This window comes from Lygodium microphyllum, chromosome 22, assembly GCF_053477565.2.
Source record: "Lygodium microphyllum isolate KBCC chromosome 22, Lygodium_microphyllum_v1.1.10, whole genome shotgun sequence".
Taxonomy (NCBI): Eukaryota; Viridiplantae; Streptophyta; class Polypodiopsida; order Schizaeales; family Lygodiaceae; genus Lygodium; species Lygodium microphyllum.
Genome location: NC_141156.1, coordinates 80,082,793 through 80,103,846, shown reverse-complemented (window position 1 = coordinate 80,103,846; position 21,054 = coordinate 80,082,793). Strand labels below are relative to the sequence as shown.

At 45.7% G+C, this 21,054-nt stretch overlaps 1 protein-coding gene across 1 annotated transcript in view; it reads left to right on the top strand.

Moving 5' to 3' along the window:
• TCP-1 (T-complex protein 1 alpha subunit) overlaps positions 1-2,803 on the top strand; it is a 61,030-nt gene extending 58,227 nt beyond the window's left edge. The window contains exons 13-17 of the mRNA XM_087663156.1: positions 1,533-1,637; positions 1,715-1,843; positions 1,948-2,051; positions 2,145-2,235; positions 2,325-2,803. Coding sequence (XP_087519282.1) covers positions 1,533-1,637; positions 1,715-1,843; positions 1,948-2,051; positions 2,145-2,235; positions 2,325-2,408 — 513 coding nt within the window. The 3' untranslated portion in view covers positions 2,409-2,803. The remainder of the gene's footprint in view (positions 1-1,532; positions 1,638-1,714; positions 1,844-1,947; positions 2,052-2,144; positions 2,236-2,324) is intronic.
• The last annotated feature ends 18,251 nt before the right edge of the window (positions 2,804-21,054 follow it).

Sequence of the window (21,054 nt, the reverse complement as noted above, 5' to 3'; positions counted from 1 at the left end):
ACCAAAAATCGAAGCATCAGACAATCATACCAAGAGACAAAATCCTGGTGCACGGAGCCAAAGGTGTCGAAAGCTTTGGTATGGACACACAGATGGAGATTGTGTACCTTTGGCTCTTCATTTCAGGCATAAATGGGGTTATCAGTGTATGTTTGGCAATGAGATGTGAAGCATCAGGAAATTGAAGTCCCTTTAATGTTCATCTTGTGTCAACTAATCTATAACAACAGAACGGTGTAATAGTAAAGCACTCAAAGGACACCCTTATTTCCGGATTTACCAAAAATCGAAGCATCAGACAATCATACCAAGAGACAAAATCCTGGTGCACGGAGCCAAAGGTGTCGAAAGCTCTGGTATGGACACACAGATGCAGACTCATAGGCAGACACACATACACTCTCTCATGCACATGCACAAACATGCTCATGTGCCTACTTTCAACTTGTATATCATTCTAGTCTTCCAGGACAATTTTGACATGCATGCATGTATGTATGCCAAAAACCTAAAGTGCTCATTTGTCGAAGCGTTTGGCCTACTGACATGTATTTAAGGTCATTTGTTTTTTGTGTAATTGTAACTTGATAGATGTTTATAGAAACCACCACCTTGAATCACATAATTGTGAGATTTGACTCCTGTTTTGCTGCATTACATTGCCTAAAAGATGTCATCTGTTCATCGATCTCAAGCTAAGACAACCTTCTGCCGTTCTACACAAAGTTAGTCTACCACTGCTTAGAGGTCAGGGTTTAGCAAAAACCCTACTTAGTGACAGGTGTGATTGCTTATTCACAATGGATGTATTTGGGCTATCAAGTAAACCTTAGTGCTGGTTTTCCTTTTTGGGATTGTCTCAGCTAATTTTGTTTCATCAATATTTAGCAGGAAACCCTAGGTCGTTAAAAGCACAATTGCTTAGTCAGCCTGGATGAATTGGTAACCGATGGAGCCTTAATTGTTAATTAAGTTTGGTGCTTTGGGCCTTGTGGTTTTAGGAGTTCAATTAACACTTGATTTGCTAGTGCCGGCTTTCCTTTTTTGGTTTTTTTTGTAGGGTGAACTTTCAGGCCAAAATTAATATTAACTTCAGATTTAAGTGAATTCAACCGAAACAAACTTGATCCAAAAGGAGTAGATATTGCCAGAAAATGTGAATTCTAATTTATTTTGCACTCTGCCATATCTTAAAAGTTCATTTATTTTGGCCTCAAGCTCTAAAATGCTTTTCTGTTGTAGATTTAAAACTTTGTTTTATAGCCTAATCTACCATATTCTTTGAGCCGTCTGGCTCCAGCTGTGGTTTGCAGTGAGATCACTGGGAAAATGGTTAGTTCAAGTAGTGGAATAGGATATTTTACAAGCTATTTCGTGGTGGCCATAAATGCTAAGATGTCTTCTGATGTAGAATGGAAAACTTGTTTAATAGCCCATACAGCATGTTCTCTGTGATCGGGTTGTCCTGTTGTAAACGGGAATTGAATTTTTTGGTGGTCGTCTATGTGCTTATGTGTTTTTTCATTGTTCAGGTTTCAATTATTCTTCGGGGTGCAAATGATTTTATGCTTGATGAGATGGAACGGTCATTGCATGATGCTCTCTGCATTGTCAAAAGAGTTCTGGAGTCCAACACGGTACTGGTGTTTCAATAGAAGAGCTGCTATTTGAATCAGCTACTTGCTCCTTTTTGTGAATCTCTGCAGCTTTTCAGGTTGTTGCAGGGGGTGGTGCTGTAGAGGCTGCATTGTCTGTGTATTTGGAGAATTTAGCAACAACATTGGGATCTCGAGAGCAGCTCGCTATTGCAGAGTTTGCTGAAGCGCTGCTTGTTATCCCAAGGGTGAGCTCGTTGTTAGTTAGAAGAAGCTATATATTTGATTTACCTATTTAGAATGCACAATGAGCATTATTTTTACATTCGCTGTCCTACATATACATGGACAGGTTTTGGCAGTCAATGCTGCAAAAGACTCTATAGAACTTGTTGCAAAACTCAGGGCCTATCATCATAACGCCCAAACTAAAGCTGAGAAGCAGCACCTCTCTGGGTCAGTATTCTTGGTCTAGTTCTCAAAATCTGCAAAATGACATGTTAGGGGCACTGTTTCTAACTCTTTTGCAACTGTGTTGCTGAGCTGCAGTACCGGGTTAGACCTTATCAAGGGTGCTGTCAGGAACAATGTAGAGGCTGGAGTTTTGGAGCCAGCCATGAGCAAAGTCAAAATTATACAGGTGAAAATAGCAGCCATGGATATCTAAATTGGAAAAATGCAAGGTTCAAATAGTTTAGTATTAACCACAAACGGTTTTATGTCTTGCAGTTTGCTACCGAGGCAGCAATCACCATTCTTCGCATTGATGATATGATCAGATTAGAGAAGGAGCCTCAAAATGAGGAAGATTAAAAAGTTATTGAACACAGCCAATTTTGTAGACGAAAAAGTTAGTCTTTCACAATCTCAACAAATCTCTGTACACGTAGATAGCTGGTTCATCCTGTTGACTTCAGACCTTTGTAGAAGAGGACTCCAATGCGCTTACAAGCTTTGAGCTCTGAAATATGTTCATTTTTTAAGTCTGTTCTACTGTGAGCGAGACTGTTGATGTCCTCTGAGTTTCGTGATGTATGATGAGTGCTTGACTCAATCTTGCCTCTAGATGTGACAAAAATCCAAATGGTGAGGTTGTGAAGAGGAAAGGCAGCAAGAAGAGCTTTTCTATGTGCTTCAGAAACTGACCTAAATTGATGTTTTCGAAAGGCAGTGTATGTAATTCATCCCCAAAGGTTTTATGGTTTGAACCTCGAATTTTATGCTCTTGTTAAGGGACACTTGCCTTTATTAAACTTAGTGCATTGGTTTAGGCAGCTTTCTTACAGAATCAGACTTGGGGATGAGGCTTCACCAAACGTTTGTTGGTTGATTGAGAGAGAACTCCAGTGGTTCTAAAATTATTAAGGATGTTGCGTGAATCTTGCATGCGTGTATCCATACAGCTTTGAAAAATTCAAATAGGAAATCATCAAGATCAAGAGCTCTTACCTTTCTCTTGGTGACTTGATGTAGCTGAATGCCAGTGAAGGGATGCCTAAGAGACTTTGCTATATTTGGAGCTACAGAACCTTGTATGTTATTTAGGAAATTTGCAACCCTAAAAGGATAATCATTGTCACATTCAAAGGGCATGCTAATGATGATTGAGAGGTGGCTTTTAAATGCAGCCAGAAACCTTCAGCACAATAAACTCCATCTTCAATTATCACTAAAGCCTCCTTTTTCTCCTTGAGAGAGGATAAGAAAAAGTAAGTTGGGGCTTCATCCATCAATAAAGCTTCCACCTTCATCTGTATCTTGATACTTGTTACGCTAAGAAACTACCTATTGCTCATAAACACCTGGGCATTTTGCAAAAGATGAAGCAATATACAATCATTAAACGTGAAAAGAACAGTACGAATATTGCCTTGACACTGTTGAGCCACGTCTAACTGCCTCCCTACTTAAATGACATGGTAGTGAGCTCCTTTGACCAAGGACTTTATCTTCTCAACTAGATCTCAACGGTAGTAGAGAGTGCCATCGCATAAACATTGAATTGATGTGCTTACCCTAATATGCATGATAGTGGCGCTCTAGCTTGATGAACACATGGAGTGTTCTAAATGCCATAATTAATTAATGTATGGAATCCTATGATGCCACTTTCGAGATCAAGTCAATTGCTTGGAGCGTAAGGGAGTGGTTAGACATGCTTATCATGTCTTAAGTTAAGTTACATCATCCAAAAGGGCAAAAATGAACTTTTAGAAGTCCAATTTAGATTGACTTAAGCAACTTAAAACAAGCACAAGATGCTCATCTTTTTTGGTTGCTTTTTCAAAAGCATATATGAGCTTTAGGCAAAGTGCTAGGGCTACAATTAACTAAGACATCCTTAACATTACACAACATGCAAAAGACTAACATTCTCGAATGACCAGATATTTTGCATGAGCAAGTCTCGTAGCACCACCCACACTTTCTCGAAGCATTCATTCAAGTTGCCTTGAAAACTATGCTTTCAATTAATCACATGATGTATGTGTAGATTAACCCTTTCCATAGCCTTTTTGACATATTTTTTCACGATTGCAAAATGAGTGGTCATATTCCTTTTCCATCTTAGAAAAGAGACATGATGGGGATAACTTTCTAAACATAATCTATTCCTTGTGGCTAACTCATTAGCCACTAGCCTCCAAAGCAATACATTGATTTTTTGCTAAAACTAACACAGTTTGGAGTTTAAAAGTCAGAACACTTAGCAACCAGATGCTCACCAATAAGTATTGACCCAATGTGGGAACATTTTGGTTGTGTATACAACTACAGAGGTAGGCCACCTATCCTTTGAGCTTGGATAATAATATTTACAACCATTCAACACCATCAAGACTTTAAGACGAATAGTGTGACAATTTGCTCACTCGAGAAATGTGGCTTGCGCTTCATCACAAATATTTATCCAACATGGTATCACTGGCAATGGAGATTAAAGCACATGTTGGGTTTCACAATACCAAGAACAAAACTATTACATAAGTTGATACATTCAGCCGTATATCGAAAAGCATTGAAGAACCCCCTTTACCTTTTTCGGCTCCTCACCACTAGACCGAAGGAGTGATCTCCTTGGAAGCATTAACCAGGTATTACATTGTCTAAGAGGGTGGGTTTGGTACTAATCTTACCAACACCACTGAGTATGCCATTTGATTGTTTTAACAATCATGCCATTGCCTACCAAATGACTTGGATAGTAAAGTAGCCCAATTAGACAGAATGATTGTCCCATGACTTCCCTTCATGTATCTTTTGATCAGTTGAAATGCCAATCTGATCGTTTTCTCCTTGATTCCAGACTTTATCCTTTTCAGAAATAGGAGATGAGGGTTGATCCCTAGATATAGTTGGTTATTAGTTTCTCCTGATGGCAAAGTCGATGTTGTAGAGTAGAGTAGAGGGTGTGTGACCATACCAGACAAGGAGAGGTGCCAATCTCTTGAAATCAAGACTATTTGAAGAATAGCCATTGATAGAAATAGTTGCAAAAGCATTCGAGAAGAGACTCCTTACCGTTTGATAGAACATTGCCCCAAACCTAAACTTCTCAAGAACAACCATAGCAAATTCCCAACACACTGTCATAAGCTTTCTCCAAATCCATGTTTAGGAGAATAGCATCTTCTTTAGAAGATAGAGAACAAACAATACCAAAGATCATGCTTAGTAATGCATCATGAACACTAAGCCATATGGATTTCCATATTGATTTTGGTAAACAAACCTTGAAGAAGTATGCTAAATTCTCAAATAAGGGGTATTTAACATCGATAAAGGTCAAGAGTGGCTAGGGAACTTTCTTATAGCAGACTTAGCGATGAGCTTCACCCTATGCCTTCATTGGCTGATTGAGAGAGAACTCTAGTGCCTTTAAAATGAGTAAGCGTGTTGCATAAATCTTAAATACTCCATATATCTTGCAAAAAATTCATTGGGAAACCATCAAAACCAGGAGCTCTCACTTTCTCATCATCTTGATAAATTTATGCAGCTCATTGATAGAAGGGATGCACAACACTACATCAGTGTTGGGTGTAAAGTCCCTTCGTCTCCGTGTATATAGTCATACGGGTGTGAACACACCCTTATTGTACCCTAACATATAAATACATTCTTTTATTGTTTGTGTACCATCACGATCTGGTACACCTATCTCTGCGTGAACTCTCTCTAACTCTCGGCTCTACAGCTCGCGCCTCGATCTCGCACTCCATTGCGTACACTCTCCCCTTAAAATTGGTATCAGAGCCCAAGGTTCTGCACGCTTCCGAGACCAAGGGGCATAGTTTACAGGTTGACTTGAAGGACAAACCAGTGTGACGACTGGGCAACGGGGACCAGGATCAAGCTTCAAATACTGAGCGTCAGGGCGACCAACGGTGACAATTGGTGCAACGTGGGGCAGGCACGAGTTCGTGAGTAGTGGTGGTAGTTGGCGCAGCGTGGACCAAGCAGGAGTTCGTGGCAACCAACACGGCGGCAGGTCCAGCTGGCTTGGGTGTGGTGACAGTGACCATGCGCACACAATTGGACGGACACGCTAGCGGGTAGTGACCAAGTGTGAGACAGATGCCAGCGGGCAATGACTTGCGCACGTAGCGACGACCAGGTGGTTGCATCAGTTGGGAGGGTGAACGGACCCAACTTTTTTTTTAAAGAAATCAGAAATTTTTCTTAATTTCTCACTTAACCCATTCTCTTTGACGGGGGTTCACGCGTGGTAGCACAGATTATAGGTATATGCAAATCTAGCCTAGGGATTTGGGGCTTTTCCCAAATTCGATCCCATTTGTGCTTGCCAAGTGGCATTCATGTCATAAATTACAACATTGTGTGTGTTTAAATTGGGGATTTCACCAAATTTAGTGAAATTTCTCAACATTGGACCCATAAAGTTTAGGGCTTTTGCTATATTGCTGAAATTTTGTTCAACTGAGTCAAATTGGCTGACATTCGTGCACACTTGGACCCAAAAATTTTGGGGCTTTTGCAAAATTTTGTGAAATTTTGCTAAATTTGCCCATTTTATGCTGTCATGAACATGTATTAATGCAATTGGGATAGATATGATAGTGAAACTTTGGGCCTTTTATTGAAATCTGTGGATTTTAGCAAAGTTGATGCATGAAATGCACTTTGGGAATATTGCTGAAGCAATCCTGTTGCCATAAGCAAAGTGATTTGAGAATTTTTATTCCCAGCTTTTGCGATTTTGGAGAAATTGCAGAGATTTCTTGGTGTTTTGTGTATCAGAAGTTGATACGATCACATATGTATGTAGTACATATGTTGGATAGCTCCCATTGAGTTAATGTATTGCTGATTATTCATGTTGTGGCAATCTTAGTGAGTGTTTGCAAATCTAGAATTGTTTCAGATGTATTTTTGGTGATATTGCTGAAGTGGGAGTTACCTGACAGTAATGTATACATTTAATGTATGTTGAAATTGCAGTCATACTGTTGAAAGTCATTTGTTCTACTGTTGTATATGTACTTGAACTGAATCTTGATATTATTTGCTGAAAATTTGGGCTGTAATCAATTGAATATTTAGCTCATTTTTGTTGTCATAAATTGCATGGCTGCAAATGCTTCTAGCAGCAGTGACACTAAATCCCTCTTTGAAATCAAGAGGTTTGATGGCACTGGCTTTGACTTGTGGAAGGATAGGATGCAAGGCATTTTGTTTCTCAAGGACTATGAAGATGCTCTCTTGGAGACTAAGCTTGTGATTATGACATATGTACAAGAAGACCATTGCATACATTAAGATAGCAGTGTCTAATGATGTACTTATAGATATCAAGTGTCTTGATACATGTTATGTTATATGGAAATAGCTTGGAAGTTGACAGCCCCTTATAATTCTCCATCAAATGGCATGGCTGAAAGATATGAGTTAGATGCATGTTATCCATAGCTAATCTCCCACAACAGTTTTGGGGAGAGGCTCTTAAAACTGCAGTTCATGTATGCAATTGCTCTCCCAATCGTGCATTGGAAAATGGCATTCCTAAAGAGGTTTGGTATGGAAAACCTACTTCATATGACCATTTGCGTGTCTTTGGTTGTGATGCCTTTTTGCATGTACCTGTAGAACAGAGGACCAAACTAGACATGAAATCCATAAAGGGCATCTTCATGGAATATAGAGATGAGGGAGAGATGGGTTATAGAGTTTGGCTTCCTCAGGGCAAGAAGATAGTACGCAACCGAGACGTAGTATTTAATGAGGCAAAGTTACTGAAAAATGCTACACATGGTGATCCTGACAAAAAGAAGGTCAAATCTCAGCATGAACAACCAGCCATTCCACAACCATTAGTTGAAAGTTCTATCCCTTTTGATGTTGAAAATGAGCAGCAACCTATTGTGCTACAGCCAAAAGATCATGGATAGCAAATACATGCACAGGATGAAATATGATAGCAATAAGAACATGTTGAAAATAAATTACAACAGCAAGAAAATGCTGAAAATCAGCCCCACTTGGTGATGGTGTGCACATTCCTTAGGATATAGGCCCACTGCATGATAATGCAGATCATTGGGTAAGAAGGTCTACATGTGTTAGAAGGCAGTCATAGAGGTTTCAACCATCTTTGGATTGCATTTTGTTGATTGATGAGGGTGAGCCACAGACATTTAAAGAGGCACAGTCATGTGACAATAAGAGAAAGTGGGAGCTTGCTATGCAGGAAGAGATGAAGTCTCTATATGCATGTTACCGTGTTTTCGACCGCAGCACAAAGGAGCGGAAACTGGGAAGAAGGGAAAATAGCAAAAAAGGCGCAAAAGGAGAAAAAGGTGCCTTGACCGGCAATCAATCCCTAAAAAATTCAAATGTTTGGACACGACCCTCAAGAGGCTTCGGTGTCGGACCACGCCAACGAAAGAGGAAAAGGCACACTATTAAAATGCGGAAGCGCCCCCAAGTCTGTGTAAAAGAGTGCCAGGCTCGCTCCTGTGCAAAGTGTATGCATTAGTGGGAATAGTATAAATTAGAATGGTGGGAAATGGGAAAAAGGGCCTAGGCTACGGCAGGCCATGTAAAAGAGGGAAAAGGGGATGACCGCCCAAAAGGGATTTAGGGTTTTGTATATAAAGTTGAAAAGTGAATGAGAAGCTCATTCTTTGGTGTGTGGCAAAAAGAGTCTTCTTCTTCCTCTCTTCTTCTCTCCTTCTTGTTTGTGTGTGCTCTTGAGAGAGGGAGTGTGAGAGTGTGAGGGAGTGAGTGTGTATGAGAGTGAGGGATCAAGAGGGTGAAGCTCTTCACCATCTCCTCTTCTCTTCTTCTCTTCTCTTCTCTTCTCTTCACTTGCACACGCGGCTATGGAGGATGGAGCTTGGAGATGGAGGAGGCTTGAGGATGCTTGAGCTAGCATCAAGAATCGTGGAGCTACCGGAGTGTAAGAGAGAGAAGGGTAAGCTACCGGAGTGCAAGAGAGAGAAGGGATGACCGCCCAAAAGGGATTTAGGGTTACTCGATCGGGCATCAAGGTAAGCTCACAACACTCCTAGAATCGACGGCGCGTCGGCTAGGTGAGAGATAGCCATTAGAGCTCGCTTGGAACGCTTGAAACAATAAGCGGTCCGTGGGTCTTGGCAGTTGAGCGAAAGCTCCCACATTTTGGTTCCTTTGTCCGGGACCAACGGATTCAAGCTTGAGAACTTGCGCGCTTCACATCGAGCATCGAAGTAGGGTATTCATCCCCGAAACACAGCTTGAGATAGGTAGGAAGTTGGGTGCTTTTAATCTTTGGAACAAGTAAGTATTTTGGGATATTTTGGTTGTTTGATGATTGGAAAGCATGGAGGATCTATTTCAGTTTTTGGCATTTGATTTTTGTTGCATTTAGCGTAGGTTAGAGTTAGGAAATCGAACCGGAAAAGGGTAGGGTTCACTGTTTCATTCAAAACAGGGCAAAAACATGGAGAAAATCGTGCAAAATGCGCAAAACACTCGCTAATGAGGCCTAAGATCGACAAGAGAGTGATTAAGGGCGTCAATGCCACAGCTGGGTAGGCATATAAGAGCCAAGAGGCCAAAAGAGAGCTCATTTGTGCCATTTCAGTGAGAGAGAGAGAGAGAGAGCTAGAGAGTCCCAGGCCGTGTGATTCGATCGCATCACTGACGCACTCACTGATGCATTCAGGTATATGAATCCCTTCATCAATCCCCCTAGATAGGATTTGGAGGGTTGTGTGTGGTATGATTGTGTAAATCCCAGGAATCGATCGAAATCGATATCACGCTGTCTCCGTGGTACCGCGTTCAGCCCGTCCAAGCGGTTGCTTCTGGGCCGAGTCCTAGAATCGGCCCTCGGCCCCTTGCCATTCGACCACTCGGCCTGGAACCCTAGTCGGCACTCAGACCGTCCGAGTCAACCCATCCGAGTAACCCTACTCAGACCATCCGAGCCAGAACTTTTTTATCACGTGGCACAATCGGCCCTGTGCCGTTCGGCCCGTCCGAGTGACCCGTCCGAGTTCCAAATTCGGAACTCGGCCACACTCGGGATTTGGCCCTCGGCCAACTGCGGTTCGACCCGTCCGAATTATCCTGTCCGAACTTGCCATTCGGCCCGTCCGAATTATCCTGTCCGAACTTGCCATTCGGCCCGTCCGAATAAAAATCCTCCTAGCCAGATCTGGAGATTCGGCCCTTGACGCTGTGCCATTCGGCTCGTCCGAGTGACCCACTCGGACCCTGCAATTCAGACCAGTTGGTCCGAATGCAACTTTTTGTCAAATCTGTCAGAAATTTGACCCGACCCAGCAAACACACATTAGTGCAACTTGTCAAAACCCTTCGGGCGTTCAGAACTTGATTCTGGCACACGGGATAAGAAAAATTATAGTGCATAGCCGCTTAGCAGTGTGGGTAGTAGACAGTTGAGGGACCCAAGGACTAGGACGCGAGCCGCTGAACCACAAAGACCTGATCGATCGGAAGCAAACAAGGAAACATACAAGGAATCCTAAACCCTGACTAAACGGTCGAAAAATGGATCCACAAGCCTATCAGGCCAGAAACGAGTAAGAGTGAGTGAGGTGCCGAGGAATTGCTTGTTACACTCACATTGAATTTTCGCACTTGAAGTACACTTAAGGAAACTGAAAGCCCGGTTGGGCACAAGTGCACGAGGAACAACACACTTACCGAGTGACCATAAATTGAGGTTTGTATCCAATAATCGAAGGAACTCACTCAGATAAATCGCTGAAGGAACCCACCAATAGGAGAGGACCCAAGACATAGACAAACATGCGAAGCACAGGATAGAACCAAGCAAGGAGCACCAACGACGAGGATCCGTCACGACTATTCGATCTGATTGACATCACAGCGGGGTGCAAGAATTCGACCATAACGGAAGAAAGCTCAGACCATTGGTCTAATGAGGAGCTTGATTTGAGTGTATTCCCATATGCTATACAGCAGATGGTGAGTAGTTACGACGCGCACGCTCAGTACGAGCACCGGGGCAGGACATCAGATGCAATCATTGCAGACCTAGAGGAGGAGAGAAGGCTAGCCCGCAAGGCATTGCAAGGCATAGCTAATTATAATAGGGATCAATAGGCTAGGAGCCAAAGGCAAAGCATGGAGCTGCATGAGGTGCAGCGAGTGCTAAACTTGGCTGGCCGAAACCGAACGGACCATGAGAGAGCACTAGAGGGAGACCTGGCGCTGAGTGAGCTTCTTATGAAATGGCTGCATGATAACACCGCAGTAGAGCAGAGTGCCACTGCACTAGCAACGTCTCTGCTTGCAGGATTAGGGACAAACCAGGGCTCAAAGAGCCAGGCCGAAATACCGATTGTTGCCAAGCAACTTGACAAGTACCAACCGCATGACGATCCATACAGCTTTGTTGAGTATTTTGAGCAAGTCTGCGAAGCCAACGGCCTCAACGACCATACTCAACGTTCGCAAGCATTCGGGCTTTGCTTAGGCGATAAGGGTAGAACGTGGTATACAAGCCTGGATGCCGTGGGGCGAGCCAACTTCAATAATCTCAAGGATCTCTTCGTCAAGAGGTTCGCCGAGCCCGGATACTCCGATAACCTGCTAGTACGCTTGATGAATGTCAAGCAGAAAGAGAAGGAGGACATCCGCGACTACGTGACCCATGTGAGAAGTCTCTTTAAGAGAATCCCTCTAGGCAAGCGACTGACTGACAGAGCAGTTTCAACTGTATTCATCAGCGGAATTAGAGACGAGGAGTTGTATAAGGCATTGGTAGGCAATTCAAGCTTGCAGCGGGACGTAGTGGCTAGAGTTTTTGAGGAGGCCATCAGAGTCGATGACCAGCTGAGAGAGCGAAGCTCTAGGAGCTCAACTCTAGAAGAGACTAACCCACGAAGCTTGGAGAGAACGTCAGCCTCTAGTGAGCAGTCAAACCCATCATCCCAAGATAAGGGGAAGGCCACCGAGACATACCAAGGCTTGGCTGAGGTCAAGATGGAATTAGCCAAGATACACGACATGTTGAGACGACCAACGCGCCCGCACATCCAGTGCGTATACTGTGGCGGAAACCACTTACTAGCCGAGTGTCAAGACCCTAGGTCGAGACCTTGCGCTAACTGTGGTAGGTTCGGCCACGATGCCGCACATTGCAGACTACCACGAAGACTTCCATACTCGCAGCCCTACGGCCAGCCTTATCTAGCTAACAGGCCGCAGCCATTCTTCGGAAGGGGAGCCCCATTGGCTCTGCCCGCGCCTAACGATATGAAACCAGCTGTCCCTAGAATGGACATAAATCCTACCGGCATTCCTAGACCGCTTGGTCCTTATGTGACCCACCCACCGAGCGACGCTCCAATACATTACGTGGAGGAGCCTAGTGACGAAGAGACCTACATATGCCCTTACGTCTCGCATGACGACGAGGGAAAAGCGGTCCTTATGGATTATCAACCCGTGCCGGTAATGGCATTAGGACGGGGCGGGGTAGAGGCCTAGGAGGGCAGCCATAGGATCTGGTCACTTGTTAGACTTGCGGCCACCCCGATCACGTCTTATCACGCTGCCCTGAAAGAGAGCAGCAAAACAAGGACAAGGCTAACCAAAGGTGCGCAAAGTGCGGAATCACCCATCTTTTCATAGACTGCTCAAAGTGGAAGTCATCCTCTAGCTCAGCTAATGTGCCATCCGTCCCATTGGGGCTGTTCGGTGTCGAAAACCCCGACGCGGAAGCCACACCTATTCCCTTGCGAGTTATGACCCGAGCCCAAACGAAGCAGACCGGCATCTCTCTGCCAAGCCCTAGCAATATTGACGCTACCTCAATAGGAAAGAAAAGCCGCAGGCGGAAAAAGAAGAGATCGGAAGCTAAGGTCGCATTGAAGACCGAGAGTGCTACGTCTTTACCTACTGGGAAGAAAGTCTCAGACGCAGAGGCAGCGACTTCAACCCCTAAGACAGCTGAAAAGGGAAGCGCTAAGATAGGGGAATACCCTCATCCAAAGCGACAATTAGAGGCCATAGAAAAGGTGAGGGAGTGGGGGAGGAAGGCTCAACAGCATCTCTCAGAGGGCTGAACCCATCATAGAGGACGAGATCGATGATCTCTCCAGCATAAGCACGCCAATATCACCGCCTCAACCTAAGTCGGCCGAAGCCACTAAGCCACAAGCTGTGCCTCTGAGACCAAGGCTAGACGCAACAGAGCCGCAGATCAGCCACAGCCATTGGCCCGGACAGTCAGGGCTAAAGGAAGGACGAGTATCTAACCACCTCTTGACCACTCTAGTGACCACCCCTATAACACTTAGCCTAGGAGATCTGCTTAGGCAGCACCCTACCCTATGGCAAGAACTTAAGCAGTGGGTCGAGGGATCACAAGAGCAGGTCACGGCAGACCCTCAAGACCAGGATGCAGAAGCGCAATTGCCAAGTCTGACGCCGCACTCCATGCCTAAATCCCTGCACGTCAACACCTTTTGGGAGGGCTCTGAGATGCACGCAGTCCTGCCGATCCTAGCCCTGGGTGACACAATAAGGAAGGGAATTGTAGACACGGGAGCTAGGGTTAGTGTGCTTAGCCACGCAGTGCTACAGACTTGGGGGAACCTGCCTGTCGAAGCTGCTCAGTTTAATGTCACGCTAGCAAACGATATGAGAGTGAAGCCATTCGGGGTCTTGAAGAATTGGCCAGTGAAGATCGCAGGTGTCCAGTTCTCTGTCGACTTTATAGTCATGAAGGGAGTGGACTACGATGTCCTATTAGGACGACCCTGGATGTGCAATGCTAGAGTCATAGAAGATTGGGGTAATGACTTGATCTTCCTTGGCAATAGAACTGACGCCGTAAGAATAGAGATGGACACTTGGAAGACCTCACCAGTCGACCTAGATGCCATCTCTGCTATGCTCAAAGGGAACATTCAAGTCAGGAAGCCCTATGGGCCCTTGACTAAGTACATCCCATGCCCAGAGGATGAGCGGGATTGGATGCACGTTCTCGCTACAATTGACCTGCCATTCTCAGACCATGAGGCGTATGAGCAGGCCTTCAAAACAATCGGCAAGACAAACGAAGCACTCTCTACACCCGTCTACATGATGGCAGCAAGCCTCCATGGTAGGCTTGAGCATGTTACCTTCTAGGTGCCATCCAACAAAAGGGAACTCTAGGGGGTACTGGAATACTTAGCAGACCAGCTAGCGGGCAACCCGGCTGCCAACTTCAAACCGCTCCAGGATCTTTTAGAGGATCCTCAGTGGCAATGGACCAGGGTGCACGAGCTGAACCTCATGTATAATTGGGCCCTGATTCTAGACCAATGACACATGGCATACTAAGCCCTAGGAGAAGATGGGCAGTCAAATGACAAGGATTCCTGCGACGAATACGAAGACTGCCAATCCTTCAGTGATGAAAGCGAGGGTGAAGTGGATACCATAGAGTACGACACTGAAGGACGAGAAATTGAGTATATACGAGCAGACGCCAAGCAGCAGAAAAGGCAGGCCCTTAGACTGGAGCAAGGAGTCATGTGCATGAAATGTGATCGTGCGTGGTTGGAATGTACGGGGGCCATAGACCTTGGGCAAGCAGGCCTAGCCCAATCAGGGATGACATCAATACTTAGAACCGAATCGGCATGCGAATTGCGGCCACCAAGGGAGACCACCTCTTCCAGCGAAGATGAGGGGTTTGACTCTGAATCGGAAGTTACTTCGGATAGCGACCCAGAGATCCCTAGGCCGCCCATGACCAGACGCACCAAGGGGGACTTACCCATCCACATGAGATGTAGACGGTCAAAGCAGGATAGGGCGAAGTACCCCAAATATGCATGATCAGAAGAGCAGCGAAAGCCGCAGGACCTCCCTACACACTTCACTAAATTCAAAAAAGGGGATAGAGTAGTGGTTCTGCCAGATGTCAAGCGTCAAGGGCAGACGAGCGAACCAATCGAAGGACCAGCCAAGGTCAAGGAGGTAAACCTAGCCCTGGAAGGGGAGATACCCTGACCAGTGTTCATTGCCGATGACTTGGATGGTGAAGAAGAGTTGAGTCTTATCGCTCTCTTGTGGGAGTACATAGACGTATTTGCCTGGTCCTTAGAAGAGCTACGGGGGATAGATCTGAGTGTGGTGACTCACAACATACCCATGACGTCGGACGCAATGCCGGTCAAGCAGCAAGACCGTACCCCATGAATCCAAAACACGCTGATGCTATCAAAGAGGAAATCGACAAGCTGATGAGAGCTGGATTCATCTATGAAATTGAGCACACAGACTGGGTGTCACCCATAGTCATTGTGATGAAGAAGAATGGCAAAATTCGAGTGTGCATCAATTACAAGAAGGTGAACGCTGCTACAAAGAGAGATAACTATCCCTTGCCGTATACCGAGCACATGCTTGAGAGGGTGGTAGGCAAGGAAGCCTATAGTTTCCTGGATGGCTTCTCAGGGTACAACCAGGTGTAAGTACATCCGGCAGACAGGCACAAGACCGCCTTTGCCACTGAGTGGGGTGTCTTTGTGTACATAGTCATGCCCTTCGGGTTGACCAGTGCCCCTGCCACTTTCCAACGCATCATGTGCACCATCTTTAAAGACATGCTTCGCAAGGAGTTAGAGGTCTTTGTCGATGATCTGTGTGTCCATTCGACCTGGATCGACCACTTAAAGAAACTCCGGGCAGTCTTTGAACGGTGCTGCTTATATCCTCTCTCCTTGAACCCCTTAAAGTGCCAGTTCTGGGTGAAACACGGATACATCTTAGGGCACGTAGTGTCAAAGAATGGCATTGCCACTGACTTTTCGAAAGTCAGAGTCATTGTGGATTTACCACCACCCAATAACTACAAGGGAGTTCAGTGCTTCTTAGGACACACAAGATATTACTGACACTTTGTACTAAATTACACACTAATTGCTAGACCATTGTACAAGCTATTGATAGTGTTCGAGTGGACTGAGGAATGCCAGCGTGCATATGAGGAGTTGAAAAAGGCTCTCACTACTGCACCAATCTTACGAGCCCCAAACTGGAACATAGCATTTCATGTACACATAGACGCCTCTAAGTTTGCTATCGGAGCCGTGCTATGCCAACCGAGTGAACATAATCTAGACTACCCGGTGAGTTTTGCCAGCAGGCAGCTCACAGAGACCGAGATGAACTATTCCATGATGGAAAGGGAAGGATTGGCCATGGTATTCGTAGTAAAGAAATTCGGGCATTACCTGTTGGCCACTCCCTTTGTTGACCATCAGGCCTTGCTGTATCTTGTGAATAAGCCTTGCGCCACGGGACGCATAGCTAGATGGTTACTCTTGCTACTGGAGTTCGACTTCTCTGTGGTTGTATGCAAAGGCAAGCAGCATTACATGGCTGACCACATGTCCCACATACCCACAGGAGAAGCTGCTAGACAAGGCATACCTGATGATTTGCCCGATGCTCATCTCTTTAAACTATCTAGCGAGAAAGAACTATTTAAAGCTGATCTGACGCCGTATTGGGCCGAAGACATAGTGCAAGTACTAGAGAGCGGACTACAAACTCTACAGGTTGGGACAGGAAGGGTTGTTGTGCAAATGTGTATGTGAGCACGAGATGCACGAAGCATTGAATGAAGCACATGGCGGAATCGCTGGAGGATACTTTAGCGGGGATACAATAGCCCGAAAGGTGCTACAATCCCAACTATGGTGGCCCACCCTCTTCCGTGATGCAACTAAATCCGTAAGGCACTACGATGAGCGCCAAAGGACCAAAGTGCCTGTGCGGAAGGACAAGATGGAGTTGACCCCTGTCATAGCCCGACAACCCTTTGAAAAATGGGGCATCAATTTTATTGGGCCTATTAGTCCTGCAGCACAGTATTCCCATCATCGTGGCAACCAACTATCTAATGAAATGGGCAAAGGCACGAGCCACGAGGAAGAATGATGCTAGGACCACTGCAAAGTTCTTGTGGGAGCAGGTCATTTCATGGTTTGGCTGTCCAATCGAGCTGTAAGCGACCAAGGCACACACTTCATTAATGAAGTGATTGCCCACTTACTCTCTACCTTCCTAATAATTCATCGAAAGTCCTCTCCCTATTACCCTCAGGCTAATGGCCAAGCCGAATCCACAAATAAAATCTTAGTCAACATGCTCACAAAAGTCATGTCTACTTCAAGAAGAGACTGGGACAACAAGCTAATGGCGGCCTTGTGGGCCTATCGCACAGCTTATAAAATGGCTGTAGGACAGATGCCTTTTAGGCTGACGTACGGAACTGAAGCCATTTTGCTCTTAGAATTCTTCATCCCTAGCTTGAGGCTAGCAGTCCAAGAGCATTGGGAGGGAAGAGAGGCTTGGACCAACCGCTTGGTGGAGCTAGAGCGCTTAACGGAGACCCGACTCCTCGCCACTCACTCTCTGATTTGTGAAAAGGCTCGATGAAAGATGTGGTTTGACAAGCATGTCAAGTAGCGAGACTTCGAACAAGGGGAACTTGTTCTGCTATACTCGGTAAAAGGACATAAACAGAAGATGAAGTTTCGAGGGCTAGGGCCTTTCAGAGTACGCATGATTGGTAGAACCAGGAATGTTGAGTTGGAGACACTTGGCGGTGAAGGAATAGGCTTTTTTAATGGCAACCGCGTAAAGAAGTACTATCCTCCTTCCCAACCATTACATGAGCCACCCATGCTAGAACCCCCACTGAACGTCTGCATGGCTACTGTAACTGACCTTATAGATCAGGACGAAGAAGCAGTGGCACCGGCGTATCTACGAATCACAGTCACAGCAGGAGTGGTGTATTCTTTCGATGCCTTGATTGATGAAGGGGCCGACTACAACATCTTGACGCATGACCATTGGACACGCATTGGTCAACCAATGCTACAGCCCACTAATGCCAACCTCACGTTGTTTGGGGGTACTGCCTATTCACTCCTGGGGAAGTGCAAGGTACTCGTTTCCATCGAGTCTGAAAGTTTACTAGCTTTCTTCCATGTGTTGCCCGACACTAAAGCAGCCGATAACGTGTCACTATTGGGTCGCACCTTCAAGAAGCTAGCACACTGTAATGTGGATTACAACCTGAACCGCATTCATCTTGCTATCGGCAACGTTCGTATAGTGACGAATTTCAGCAAGGGCTGTCATGATTCCTCCACCATCACGACGCCACCGGTAGAAATCCCTAGGACCATGCTCCAGCCCAAGTCTAAACTGGAGAAACCTGTGGCCTCGTGCCAGGCTCTCGACCCCAGGCCCAAACCCACCAAGAGTGCTCACAAGGCCAAGGAGTCCAGACTTATGTGGGTGCCAAAATGGCAGAAACCACATCCGGGTACCCCACCCAAACGCAATCCTAACCGCCAAAATCATCAGCCATTCCGTCCTAACAGGCAGTCTAGACGCTATCGCCGTAGACACACAACCACGCCACGATGGATTCCCAAGAATCTCTTGCGGGCACAAGGATACTACGAGGAAAACCCCTGGATTTGGGTGCCTAAAAATGGCTAGCTAAAAAGCTCATCTACAAATCGCACCCTAGTGCAGGAGGCTTGCACATGTGGTGCCCAGAACATAGTCAGCACGCCATTGCCAGCTGTGGCTAGTAAGCCTCAGCTCATCTATTGACCAAAGCAAACGCCACAACCCTTAAACCTACCTAATCTAGAGGACTTAAAAAGCCCTATGACTGCTCACTCAGAACCCAACACAACCCCCAAGCCCCCAGAGCTTCCTGCAGCACCTCAACGTGCTTCGGAGTGCAAAGCCCAACCTGTGACACCGATGAGGGAGTCACCACTATCCAATCCAGTTGCACCATCCCCACCAGCAGGTCTTAAACCTTCATACGCAATATGACCTTTCCTCTCCTTGGCTAAGGACCTTGCCGTGACCTCTAGGGATGACTTAATAACCTGCATCAAGATGTTGGACGACACTTTCACCACATTCGCTAGAAGTTATGAGAGGCTAGACCTAGGCCTTCTTGACAGAACCCTTGCTTCGGAGGTGCGTGCATTACCATGCACTTGGGAAGAATACGAACTTATGACTACTAAATCCCCCAAAATCGCTGCCGAATTGATAGCAAACAATGAAATCTCAAAGGAGCAAGCGGCCCTTAGACGCCTAGTCACTTCATATCGAAAGCCTCCTCGTTCTGTTCCTGAACACGAGATGCACGAGCTCATGCAGATGGCAAGCTCGCCTTCCACGTTCTTGCAGCATTGGTTTGCTCTGAGAATCCAATGGGAGAAAAAAGGTTGCCGATTAATGACCAATGCTAAGCAACGCAAGGCAGTTAAAACCATTGAATATGACCCCACTTATGTGGCACCCATCTCGTTTAGGGTTTCAGCCATGACCCGCAATCAGCATTTGGACGACCATGTGCTCGCCCACCCCTATATTGACCAATTCCTCATGGAAGAGAAATTACATGTCGCCAGCCACCTTAATACTGGAGATCTCTTTCATGATGTCTTGACCTACATCTCCCAAGTCTCTATCCAACCAGCTGCTCTTGATTGTCATGCTCAACTGGAATACAATCCAAAATTCTACACGTGGCTTCTTCACACGTAAAGTCCTACCCCAACAGGACCAACGCCTTTCACCTTTTAATCCCCAATCCTAGGAAGGATTCTTCTCTCAGTAGGAAGAGGAGGGGGTATACGGGTATGTATGTGGGGTATGTGGTGAAGGTGAAAAGAATCAGATAGGAAATGAATAAAAAGGGAATATGGTAAAGTAAAAGTAGTGAAGGGCATAAGCATTAGTATGAGAAAAATGGCTTCCAAAAATTCAGTCAAGAGTTTTTTTTTTTAAGTGCTATGTGGAAAATACTAACGGAAGTTACGAATTGTGGTAGGAGTAGAAAATGTCGCAGCAAGACCGCGCCCATCAACTCCCATTCACTGACGAGGAAAGGGAGCTATATTGCATCCGATTGGAGAACCGCGCCTTCGGCCAGCTCAAGTTCCGAACCATCCACAACATCGGAGTTGTGATGGTGAAGGAGGAGGCAGCCATGAGGGTAGTGGATCAGTGCAACCTTACAAAGTACATTGAAAAATTCTCGCAGGAGCCGAATCACTTTAAATGCGTAGAATTCCTCACAACATACAATCCGGACCAGGAAGGTGGCATTGTAACAGTGGGTCGAGGAGAGGGTGCAAAGCATGTGCAAGTCCGGTTGGATCCAGGCTTGGTGGAAAAGGCTCTGGGATTGGTACCTAGGACAGAAAGGCAACAAAAAAGGGATGTTTATGCCTTGTTGAAAATGAAGAAGGAAGAGGTACTCACGAATGACGGCATAAGCATCCAGGACATCCCTGACACTGACGCCAGGTTGCAGGCCAAGTTGGTGCACGTGCTCTTCTCCAGCCAATGTTACAATTCCTTAATGCATCGAATTAGCGTGCCAATGCTGGAGAATGTAGCAGCCCACACTCTAGACGAGGTGGATTGGAATGGCTACATGTGGAAGACGATTGATCAAGCGGCCAAGGCACTAGCCCTAGGAAGTGCACCGACAGGAGGAGACTCTCCGGCTTCTAAGGTGACGGAAAGGAAGGAAGCCTCCTCCAAGGCCTCTTTCATCAGCTACGGAGGAGTCTTGACTGCACTCATTCAGGAGGCGGTAAAGGCAGCACAGGAGCCGGAGGAGGGAGAAGGAGAAACGTCGGAGAAGTCGCCCCCTCGACAGGACAAAGACAGGTCCATTGACAGAACAGAAACAGAAGAAAAAGGGGAGGGAAAAACTAGTAAGAAGACAATCAGGACAACGAAGAAGAAGGTGGCGCAGGGGAAGAAGAAGAGTGATGAAGGCAGAAAGAAAGAAAGGGAAGACTTGGAAAGGGCGAAGAAGGAATCCCTGAAAGAAGCAAAGGAGAGAGAGAGAATAAAGAGGCAGGAGGAGCAGAGGGAAAAAGAGGAGTTACAGAAAGTCAAG